The sequence below is a fragment of the Capricornis sumatraensis genome, chromosome 2 (genome assembly GCF_032405125.1).
Source record: "Capricornis sumatraensis isolate serow.1 chromosome 2, serow.2, whole genome shotgun sequence".
In the NCBI taxonomy this organism is placed as follows: domain Eukaryota; kingdom Metazoa; phylum Chordata; class Mammalia; order Artiodactyla; family Bovidae; genus Capricornis; species Capricornis sumatraensis.
The window spans coordinates 97314569-97326766 of record NC_091070.1 but is presented as its reverse complement, the minus strand read 5'-3'; the positions used below and the strand labels follow the sequence as shown (position 1 = coordinate 97326766).

The 12198-nt window shown below is 38.2% G+C and overlaps 1 protein-coding gene across 1 annotated transcript in view; it reads left to right on the top strand.

Moving 5' to 3' along the window:
- KCNN2 (potassium calcium-activated channel subfamily N member 2) overlaps positions 1–12198 on the top strand; it is a 168813-nt gene that overhangs the window by 139129 nt on the left and 17486 nt on the right. The window contains exon 6 of the mRNA XM_068965522.1: positions 11352–11462. Coding sequence (XP_068821623.1) covers positions 11352–11462 — 111 coding nt within the window. The remainder of the gene's footprint in view (positions 1–11351; positions 11463–12198) is intronic.

Genomic DNA, 12198 nt, shown 5'->3' with positions numbered 1-12198 from the left:
CCAACAGCAGCCCTCTCCATAGATCTGTCTTCTAAACTACGTGTTCCAGCACCCAGACCCTAGCTGTACCAGCATATGTGTGTCTCAAGTTGGGGTGCACAGGGCAGTCGCACAGACTATGTGTATAGGTCTCCCTATGTCCTGCCACTAACCAGTTGTTGTGCTCTCCTCGGAACCACTGAAGTTTCTTTTTTGTCCAAGCTAATCTCCCTGCCAGTGAAGTGATGGAGAAGGAAATGGCAACCCACTCCAGTATTCTTGCCTGGAGAATCCCATGACAGAGGAGCCTGGTGGGCTGCTGTCCGTGGGGTCGCACAGAGTCAGACATGACTGAAATGACTTAGCATGCATGCATGCATTGGAGAAGGAAATGGCAACCCACTCCAGTATTCTTGCCTGGAGAATCCCAGGGACGGGGGAGCCTGGTGGGCTGCTGTCCATGGGGTTGCACAGAGTCAGACATGACTGAAGCAACTTAGCAGCAGCAGCAGCAGTGAAGTGAGGGGACTTCCCAGGTTGTGGGAACTTCTACTTACCATCAAAACTGCCTTCCAGAGGCACAGAACCTGTTCCACTTCCTTTTTCTTTTTTCTATTTGATTATTGTAGAGGTCTTTCTTGTCCTTTCAGATGTTTGAGGTCTGCTAGTGTTCAGTAGGTATTCTGTGAAAACTGTTCTATTTGTACATATATTCTTGATGTATCTGTGGTAAAATACATGTTGCATATCCTACTACTTTCCATCTTGATTCCAATCCCCTAACCTTCCCCTCTTAGAGGAGGCACTGAAGACTTGAGGATTTATTGTTGTGGATGAAGTTTAACTAGCTTTATTCTTTAGACTAGAGGTAGGCAAATAACATTATTAGATCATAGAATTTCTCTTTTTGTTAATACCAACTAGTTTCTCAGTCTCTCCAACTTTATTATAAAGCAGCTGATTTGCTTAGCATTTAAAAAGTTACCCTGTCTACCATTTTATATCTGTAAATAAGATGCAACACAAGCTGAAAGCTGTCATTTTTCCTTACCTGTGAGTATATATGATTGTTTTTTTTTTTTAATTTTAAAATCTTTAATTCTTACATGTGTTCCCAAATATGAACCCCCCTCCCACCTCCCTCCCCATAACATCTCAGTGGGTCATCCCCATGCACCAACCCCAAGCATGCTGTATCCTGCGTCAGACATAGACTGGCGATTCAATTCTTACATGATAGTATACATGATAGAATGCCATTCTCCTGATTGTTTTAAGAGTAGAATACAGCCTCATTGGTAAGAGTATCTCTTGTCTTATATTAAAATGAAAGTCATTCATTTTTAATTTTTGCTTCTCTAATTCCATAAAATTATGACAACTTTGTTGGCCCTTTAACTATTTAGAGTGGATGACTGCTTTTTGGCATAAATTATTTTAAAATATGGAGCAATATCTTCACATTCCTTCAGGTAGTGATTATTATCTAATAATAGGTCCTCTATTGATAGTGAACATTAGATTTCAACAGAGTCCACTATGGATTCCTCAACAAAAGTGAGGTCACTTCAGATTTGAGTGATTTAAGCTTCTTCCATCCTATTGGTAATTCTGTATTTTAAAAAAGCAATGCATAAAAGTTTTATGGTTCATAATCATTTAAAAATCACAGTAGTTAATTTTTAAAATTTTATTCAGGGAGCAAAATATTTAATCATTTTTTACACCACATTAGGTTAAGAACACTTCATAATTCTGTCATCATCAAATTTACCAGATATCAAAAACTCTTAACAAGGTCACATAGCATCTTAGTTGTCAGAGTTCAATAGTTTTCATCCTGAAGGGTAGGAACACTACGCTGTTAATTCAGTAGAAGATATTTGAAAAAGGACCATAACTTAGCCAGAGCTTATATGAAGAGAATGACTGATATTAAAGAAAGCTAAACCTAAAGTATAATTCTGTTCCTGCTACTTCCTGTCTGCGTTTAAGCATTCCTTTTCCCCTGCCAGTAGAAGTAGGAGTCTTGAAAAACTAGACTAAAGCCATTCCTTGGTGTTGCATGTGTGAATGAGGAAAAAGAAAATCTTTTATCTGTCTTATACAAGTTGGCATGAGGTGTTTAATTCCAAGTGATAATTCTGAAGAGGTTTTTACTTTACTTTTTGTCCTTTGGCTCTTTCTGCTCTTGTTGTTCAGCCTATAAATCATATCCAACTCTTTGTTACCCCATGGAGTGCAGCACATCGGACTTCCCTGTCTTTCACCATCTCTGGGAATTTGCTCAAACTCATGTCCATTGAGTCGGTGATGCCATCCAACCATTTCATCGTCTGTCGCCCCCTTCTCCTGCCTTCAGTCTTTCTCAGGATCAGGGTCTTTTCCAGTGAGTCAGCTTTTCACATCAGGTGGCCAAAGTGTTGGAGCTTCAGCTTCAGCAACAATTCTTCCAATGAATTTAGGGTTGATTTCCTTTAGGATGGACTGGTTTGATCTCCTTGCTGTCCAAGGGCACTCTCAAGAGTCTTCTGCAATATCACAGTTCAAAAGCATCAATTCCTCGGTGCTCAACTTTTTTATGGTCCAACTCTCACATCTGTACTTGACTACTAGAAAACCATAGCTTTGACTATATGGACTTTTGTTGGCAAAGTGATGTCTCTGCTTTTTAATATGCTGTCTAGGTTTGCCATAGCTTTTCTTCCAAGGAGAAAATATCTTTTAATTCATAGCTGCAGTCACCGTCCACAGTGATTTTGGAGTCCAGGAAAATAAAGTCTGTCACTGTTTCCATTTTTTCCCCATCTTTTTGCCATGAAGTGATAGGACTGGATGCCATGAACTTTATTTTCTGAATGTTGAGTTTTAAGACAGCATTTTTACTCTCCTCTTTCACCTTCATCAAGAGGCTCTTTAACTCCTCTTCACTTTCTGCCATAAGGGTGGTATCATCTGCATATCTGAGGTTATTGATATTTGTCCCAGAAATCTTGATTCCAGCGTCTGCTTCATCCAGCCTGGCATTTCACATGATATATTCTGCATATAAGTTAAAAAAGCAAAGTGATAGTATATAGCCTTGATATATTCCTTTCACAATTTGGAACCAGTCCATTGTTCCACATCTGGTTCTGTTGATTCCTGTATACAGGTTTCTCAGGGGGCAGGTAAGGTGGTTTGGTATTCCCATCTCTTTCAGAATTTTCCACAGTTTGTTGTGATCCACAAGTCAAAGGCTTTAGCATAGTCAGTGAAGCAGAAGTAGATGTTTTTCTGTAATTATCTTGCTTTTCCTATGATCCAATGGATGTTAGCAGTTTGCTCTCTGGTTCCTCTAACTTTTCTAAGTTATTGGTTCACATAGTACTGAAACCTAGTTTGAAGGATTTTGACCATTATCTTGCTAGCATGTCAAATGAGTGCAATTGTGAGGTAGTTTGAACATTCTTTGGCATTGCTCTTTTTGGGGATTGAATGATATTGTCCTTTTCCAGTCCTGTGGGCACTGCTGAGTTTTCCAAATTTGCTGGGATACTGAGTGCAGCACATAACAGCATCATCTTTTAGAATTTGAAATAGCTCAACTGGAATTCCATCACCTCCACTAGCTTTATTAGCAGCAGTGTTTCCTAAGGTCCACTTGACTTCACACTCCTGGATGTCTGGCCCTAGGTAAGTGACCACACCATTGTGGTTATCTGGGTCATTAGACCTTTTATGTACAGTTCTTCTGTATATTCTTGTCACCTCTTCTTAAACTCTTCTGCTTCTGTTAGGTCCATACCGTTTCTGTCCTTCATTGTCTTTCCCATTCTGGAAAGGTGTGTTCATTGAATCTCATCAAATAAAGGCCCATTGAAAAGAATGTGTCCTTAAACTCTTACTATAGTTTCTATTTTGTGCCCAACGGTCAGAAGAGATGATAGGCCTTTTCAGCCCTAAGGCTGAATTCTCCACCATTGCCCTCAGCAGACCTTCACTTCTCCCCTAGAAAATTTCTTAAGAAATAAGGCAGCTGCTTTTAACTGAAAGTTGTTGTGACCTTCTTGTATTCAACTCATTGTCTCTACAATTCCACCTAAATTTTCTAAACTATCAGCACTTTGAATTGGAAGAGCTGCCCTTCCTGTCTCTGAAATAAGTGTGCTCACTTTGGCCCCATTGCTAAGAAGGAGATTTAAACTCAGAGATGACTCATTGTTGATGACCAGGTTTATGCACCACTTCCTTCTTTCCAGCCACTGAAGCACAAGGAGGAGCTGAACAAGTAAATCAATCTAAAGGAGAGTTGGGGTTCCTAAACCCAGGTTTTACCACTGAACTCAAAAAGCACACACATACCTTCTCCTTGCTTCCTTAGGACGAGGACATTTTAACTGACCTCTACCCTCCTATCAACAATACAGTTCATCCTTGAACAACATGGATTTGAACTGCATGGGTGCACTTATATGCAGATATTTTTCAGTAATAAATACTACAGTACTACACAATCTGTGGTTGATTGAATTTGTGAGTAGAGGGCACACTATAAGTTATACTATAAGTTATACTCAGTTTTCAACTGCAAGGAGGGTTTGTGTCCCCAGCCCGCTCTTTGTTCAAGGGCCAACTGTATTTGAAGATACTCAGAGGCAGGGGCATTTTAATAGAGGGAATTTGTCTTCAAAGTTATTTTGAATATTGTTTATTTTCATGACCTAAAGAGATCTTGTAAAACTCCAGTGGGATATAATACTAAAGCTGAATGCTTGTTTTATGCATTTTTATGAAAAAATAATTGTGTCAGAAAAGTGCATTGAAAATATATTTATTGTTCTAGGGTATTGAGTCAGTCAACTCCAGGGACAGGAAAATGGGCAATGTTTTCAATTTCCCTTTAAAGGAAAAGTTAATATTTTAAAATGAAAGTAATCTTTCAGCTATTTCATTAATTTAGGAGTATTTTTGGTAGAAAATATGATTTTTTTTTCAAAATAACTGTATGTTAACAAATTTTTATTAGTGATAGTCCATCAGTCAGCTATAAAACTGAAGCTTGACCTTTTAGGAGCTATTGTAAGACAGAAGGATAATTTAACAGTGGAATCATTTGAACATTAGCAAATTTTTGCAGTCATTCTCTGTGGTGGTGAGTATTCTGGAACTACCCTCCACATTATAAATTTCATTATTATTATATTGAATATTTGGCAGATGCTTTTTTCAATAGGGAAAGAATCAAAACCTTTTCCCAGTGTGCTGTTAAAGGAATTTCCATTTCCATAGTCTTATATATTAAGTTATTAAAGCTTGATCCCAAAGTGGTATTTCAACATGATTTTAGAAGTATATTTGTAGGATGAGCATCACTAGTGATCTAACGTAAAAATATGTCATATCTCTGAATTTTTTGAACTATGTGATAAATGATCTTGGGGAAAATAAGCTACTTGAACTTCCCTTACATTCTAGGGATTGACGTGGCTTCCAATGTATGTGCTATATTAGAGAAGAATACAGTAGAGGAAGGCACTACATTTTAGTTATTGCTGTATTTCTAACATGAATGATCTACAACATTGTGTTAACTTCTGCTGTACAGCAAAATGACTCAGTTACATATATACATGTGTATATTCTTTCTTACACTCTTTTCCATTATGGTTTATCCCAGGAGGTTGCATACAGCACCCTGCGCTATACCGTAGGACCTTGTTGTTTATCCATAGTATATAGAATAGTTTGCATATACTAACTCCAAATTCCCAGTCCATCCTTTTCCCTTCCTACCCCTCCCTTGTTCTCTTTGTCTGTGAGTCTCTCTCTGTTTTCCAGAGAGGTTCAAGTGTGCCATATTTTAGATTCCACATATAAATGATATCATATGGTATTTGTCTTTCTGTTTCTAACTTCCCTTATTTTAATAACCTCTAGGTCCATCCATGTTGCTGCAAATGCATTGCTTCATTCTTTTAATAGCTGAGTAGTTTTCCATTGTGTGTATACACCACATTTTCTTTATCCATTCATCTGCTGATGGACATTTAGGTTGCTTTCGTGGCCTAGCTATTGTGAATAGTACTGCTATGAAAAGAGGGCTGCATATATCTTTTCAAATTATAGCTTTGCCTGGATACATACTCAGGAGTGGAATTGCTGGATTGTGTGGTAGCTCTATTTTTAATTTTCTGAGAAACCTCCATACTATTTTCCATAATGGCTATACCAAATTAGATTCCCACCATCAGCATAGGACGGTTCTTTTTTCTCCACAGTCTCTCCAACATTTATTGTTTGTAGACTTTTTGATGATGGCCATTTTGACCGGTGTGAGGTGATAGCTTGTAATTTGGAGTTGTGTTTCTCTAATAATTAGCGATGTTGAGCATCTTTTCATGTGCCAATTAGCTATCTATATGTCTTCTTTAGAGAAATGTCTATTTAGGTCTTCTGCCCATTTTCCAATTGGGTTGCTTTTTTGTTATTGAGTTGTATGAGCTCTTTGTATATTTTGGAGTTTAAAACCTTTGTGTATTTTGTATATTTTGGAGTTTAAACCCTTATTGAGTGGTATGAGTTCTTTGTATATTTTGGAGTTTAAACCCTTTTTGGTTGTGTCATTTACAAGTATCTTCTCCTGTTCTTTGGGTTATATTTTTTCGTGGTTTCCTTTCCTGTACAGAGACTTCATTTTAATTTGGCAGCATCTAAGACTCTCCAGGTGTTGGAATTCAACTATAGCTTATGTTTTCTGATTGTCTTTTGTCTGCTCACTTTAATCTAGCATAATGATCATTAATACTTATATATATATATACACACACACATATTAGTTTTCTGAGTATCTTGAAGTGGCAGGTTAGTTACTTGCTCAGTTTTTTTCTTAATAGCACACATGAAATGGAAGAAAAGTAACCAGGATACATTTTCTGACTTTGGTGAAAGAACTATGACTCATCTTGTTAAAGGCATGCAGGGATTTTAATTTCAGAGAGTAACATATGTTAGTCCCAACTGTTTCTATATCCATTGTGATCATGGCAAGATTTGGAGAGAATGTTGTAAAAGCATATTTACATTCATTCTTATTCACTTTATGAAACAGAATAGTTCAGGAAGTAGATACTGAGTGGACAATAATATCACATCATTTCTTAAATTACTGTAATCATTAATGTGTTAGCAGGAACTTACTTTGAACCTATAAAACTTTTGGGGCTGAGCCAGCTTCAGTTTGCATAATTGTAAAAGTTACTTTTTTGAAATCCAATTCTATACATATCAAAATATCTTATGATTTATTAAGAACTTGGAAGGTATAAGACTTACATATAAGGAGCTAAGGACTTTGGAAAAAAAGGTTTCTAAGTGGCTTTTGGGATATAATTAAAGGGGTACAAGTGTGATCATGGAGTGAGGAATATAAGCAATAGTTTCACTAACTACTTAACTGTCAGATTCCCTTGCTTCTGCACTTTGCAACAAACATACTAATTGTAATACACAAAATTTTGGTGAGCTAGAGAACACTCAGGAAGAAATGGGCCAGCAGCAGGAAAAAGCAGAGCTCAAGAATAAACACAAATAAAAATCAACTTCCAAATGCACTTGATACCAGTGATTTTCCACTCCTGTTGGGATCTTGATTTCTTTCCAGAAGAATCGCACCAGTGGCCTCCTGCCACCAGAGAACGATATTCAGCATATAGTGCCAACTGCCATTTATAGCTATCTCTCTAGTGGTTGAAGCCCTTCCTACTTTTATATTCGCTGTTTATTAAAAAGCCATTGCTGCTCTTGACTTTCTCATTGCTCATGATTGATGAGTGCCTTGGAGCAGACATGCAACAGGTGATCCTATACTTGTCAAGCGAATGTTCTCATGCCATGGATAGGTACCAATGGCTAGCCTGAGTGGTTACTGCTTCCTTCCATTGATTCAGGCTAACCTCTCTTACTATAATTTATTGAGATTTTGTGGTAACAAAATAGGTTTAGATACTTCAAAAGGCCATTCTTTTCCTTCATCAGTACGCAGCTCTAAAATCACTTTATTTCATTGTCTACACATGGCCTGTCTAGTCAAGGCTATGGTTTTTCCAGTGGTCATGTATGGATGTGAGAGTTGGACTGTGAAGAAAGCTGAGCACTGAAGAATTGATGCTTTTTAACTATGGTGTTGGAAAAAAACTCTTGAGAGTCCCTTGGAGTGCAAGGAGATCCAACCAGTCCATTCTGAAGATCAGCCCTGGGATTTCTTTGGAGGGAATGATGCTAAAGCTGAAACTCCAGGACTTTGGCCACCTCATGCAAAGAGTTGACTCATTGGAAGTCTCTGATGCTGGGAGAGATTGGGGGCAGGAGGAAAAGGGGGCGACAGAGGGTGAGATGGCTGGATGGCATCACTGACTCGATGGACATGAGTCTGAGTGAACTCCGGGATTTGGTGATGGACAGGGAGGCCTGGCGTGCTGCAATTCATGGGGTCACAAAGAGTCGGACACGACTGAGTGACTGAACTGAACCGAACTGAATTGAACACATGGCCCATGCGAGCTGAAGAGAGAGTCAATACTGAGAGAGTTAAAGCTTAGGGCCCTATAAGGCCCTAAGGGCCCTGCAATGTGGGAGACCTGGGTGTGATCCCTGGGTGGGGAAGATTCCCTGGAGAAGGAAATGGCAACCCTCTCCAGTATTCTTGCCTGGAAAATTCCATGGACAGACGAGTGTGGCGGGCTACAGTCCATGGTGTCGAGAACTGTCGGGCACGACTGAGCAACTTCAGTTTTACCCATGGTCCAAAATACCAACATAGCTAACAACCCAACTCAGACATTACTGACCCCGTCCTGTCTACCCTCTGCCTTTATGGTCCTTGTTTATTATTTCCTGAAAGTCTTCATAAGTAAGTGAAATGACTCAAGTAAAACTCTTTATCTTGTGTTTAAAATAGAGAGTACTTGATGTAGCTTGCCATTTTCTCTCCATATCCTCCTTCACTTAAAGCAGTGACTCTATGTTGGAGTCACACAGAGCCCTTTAAAAGATTCTAGTCACAAACTAACTTGACTTAAAGTTGCCACTCAAACAATAAGAATAATGTTTTGCCTTATGTTGGTAACTAACCATAGTGCTCAGCTTTTAAACATTCATACTTTAAGAGTTTATAATAAGCTGAAGTTTTGCTTAGAAATACAGTGCTCTATATTGTGTCATGGATATGGAAATGATCACAAATAAGAATGTATATGACCTTACATACGGATAAAGGTATTAAGAGATGGGGTAAAGGGTGGAAAATATACCAATGGTAGTCAGAGTCCATGATTGAATAATCACTTACTCTGCCTCAATTGCCTCATCTCTAAAATCAGAACGTGAAACCAGGTAGGTCTAAAAACCTCTGGCCTCTTTTTCTGATCATATGATCAGTATCACTTCATTTCTGAGGATACTGATTTCTCCACAGAGCTTGGTGGAAGGAGATATTTAAACCCTCTTGAAATACTATATTTAATCAGCATTACCCTGTTAGTAAGACCATCTCTGTATATTTGTAATTATCAGATTGTGGTAATACAATACAGTGTATTTTCTTTACCTGTCCTCAATCTTGCCCCTCTTTGTAACAACTCATTCAGTAAGATAAAAAATTCCTTCTTTGGTTAGTAGATGAATGGCTAAATTATACTTGTTAACTCAAATAAAGTGATTCTATAATTAATTACATAATAAAACATAAGTATGAATTATGAAGAAAGATCATTTTCCTAGGTTGAATTTTTTAAGGTTAATAAAAATAGGTCAAGGTTAGGTTAAATGTTTTCTTAAACTACAAACTTTGTCACTTTAAATGTGAGCATTTGTTTGTGTAAGTAATATGTATTCAATATAAATAATGTGGACTGTTAAGGAAAGCACAAAGAATAAATTAACTTACTAGTATTCCAGCCATTGAGAGAGAAGCTCTTTTCACGGTTGGGCTTCTTTGCTTTCCAAATATGAATTCCTTTTAAAAAAATAAAATTAGAAGCAAGTTACATATACAAGTTTTTAACTTGCCTGTCTAAATTTTATAGTCTTTAGATATTATAGGAATAAGATTTTATTATTTTTATAATATGAAAATGCTGTAAGTAATAACCAATCCCTTAAACTTAAATATTTAAGATGTAGACCACAGTTTTAAGGGGCTGCAGAGTTGCTATTAAAACTAGTGATTTTTAGACCTACTGAGAATGAGGAAAACCAGGTTCCCTTGTGGGGATTTGAGATTCTCTTGGAGGGCTATTCAGTGAGCATCCTATCATCATAGCTAACATAAAGGGGATGCTATTTAAAACTAGTTTAAAAGGATTCCAGTCTGTTGCAAGATCCCCATGTACCATAAAGTCTCACTGTTTGTGCCCCTCTTCTGTGGCTCACTTTGTCTCTGTACCTAGACAGCTAGGTAGTCTCAGCTCTCTGTGGTTCTCCCAAGGTTGAGGCTCTGTCTGGAGCAGGACTTCCTAGCCTGGGCCCTCCCATAGGTGCCCCAGCTTTGCCTCCTGACCCCGAATGTAATCATTGGTCTTTGAATGACGAAGACCTCGTGCCTCACAACTTGGAATGCATGCACCTTGATCCCAGAGCAGCAAGGCCTTCATCTCTGGGGCATGGCAGGATCATACTTCTCCTAAGAGGTCAGTACGATAGCCTATAACTTAGAGAAGGGACCACTGTTGAGTTTTTCAAAATAAAGGTAGCACGTGCCTTTCTTCATGCTTGTAAACATCTGGAGCAGTCAGGTGGTTATCCCTGACCTTTAGCATTTCCTGTGTGTATGTTGTCCAGGTTCATATCTTAATGCGATCCTTGCTGTTCTGTGCGTGGACCAGTTTGAAGCTGTGCATACAGTGTATCTGTTTCTATTCCTGACCTTTCACGGTTGACCATCCTGAAGACCTGCTGGTTTTTTCTTGACAGATTATAGAATTTTACTTTTTAGAGAATAATTCTTATTTCCTTTCTGTGAATTTATGCTAAGTCACTGATATATATTTCTGTTTTGCTCTGGCTTTAAGTATAACTGATTTGCTCTGTTTTTAAGTCTGAAAATTCAGCAAGTTGATGTTTTGCCATTCATTTCATATAATTAAAATACGTTCGATACAAACATCATGCTTTAGTTCTTCGTTCACCTATTTTACATTTTTTAACATCAGTCTAAAGGCATGTTACTTATGTTTATTGGCCATGCAGTTTCTGTCATATTGATGGAAGACAGCGATTACTACAGTTTACTTTTTATCTCTAGGTAGTCATGTACATAGTACAAAACATTATTAAATGAGGCTGAGGCCAAAAATAGTAACTCTAGGGGTTTTCTCTTCTCTCCTGCTTTTCAGGGTGCTGGTTGCACAGCCCTGGTGGTAGCTGTGGTAGCAAGGAAGCTAGAACTTACCAAAGCAGAAAAGCACGTGCACAACTTCATGATGGACACTCAGCTGACAAAAAGAGTAAGTTACCACCCCTGTATCTCCAAAGGGAAGAGTCATGTTTTTCTTTCTTTGTTTTAAATCATTTTATGTTGGGATATAGTTGATTTGCAATGTCATTATAGTTTCAGGTATATAGCAAAATGATTTAGTTACACATGCTCTGAGGTCTCCTCCGGATGCCAGTCCCCTAGTCTGGGGAACCCTACGTGGGTTCAGACCTTCACTCCTGTGGGAGAACAGAGGGAGAGAATCCTGTGATGTAATTATTCTTCAATGTGAGCGTTGCCTACCTGTGGGGTATGGGACTGGACTGAATCACCAATGCGCCCCTCCTGCCATTTCGTTGTGGCTTCTTCCTTTGGAAGGAGCATGTCTTTTTTTGGTAGGTTCTAGTCCTTTTTAAATGATGGTTGTTCAGCAGTTAGTTGTGATTTTGGTGTTTTTGTGAGAGGAAGTAAGCACAGATCCTTCTACTCTGCCGTCTTGTCCTGAGCTCTTGTTTGCTATCACTGTTGGACAATAATAGTTTTACCTTGACATCTGAAGCTGAAATGACATGGTTTAAAGTGAAAGCATTCTTGAAGTCAGTTCCATTTTTTCACATGAAGACTAAACTTTTCCTAACTTTAGGTCAGTCAGGAAATAATTGGGAAACCTTAGTATTTACTCAAGTATAAAAATAGACCACATAAGTCTAATATTGTTGGGGTTCTGAATTAACTGCTATATTCCAGGGATCAGAGAGTTTTAAACT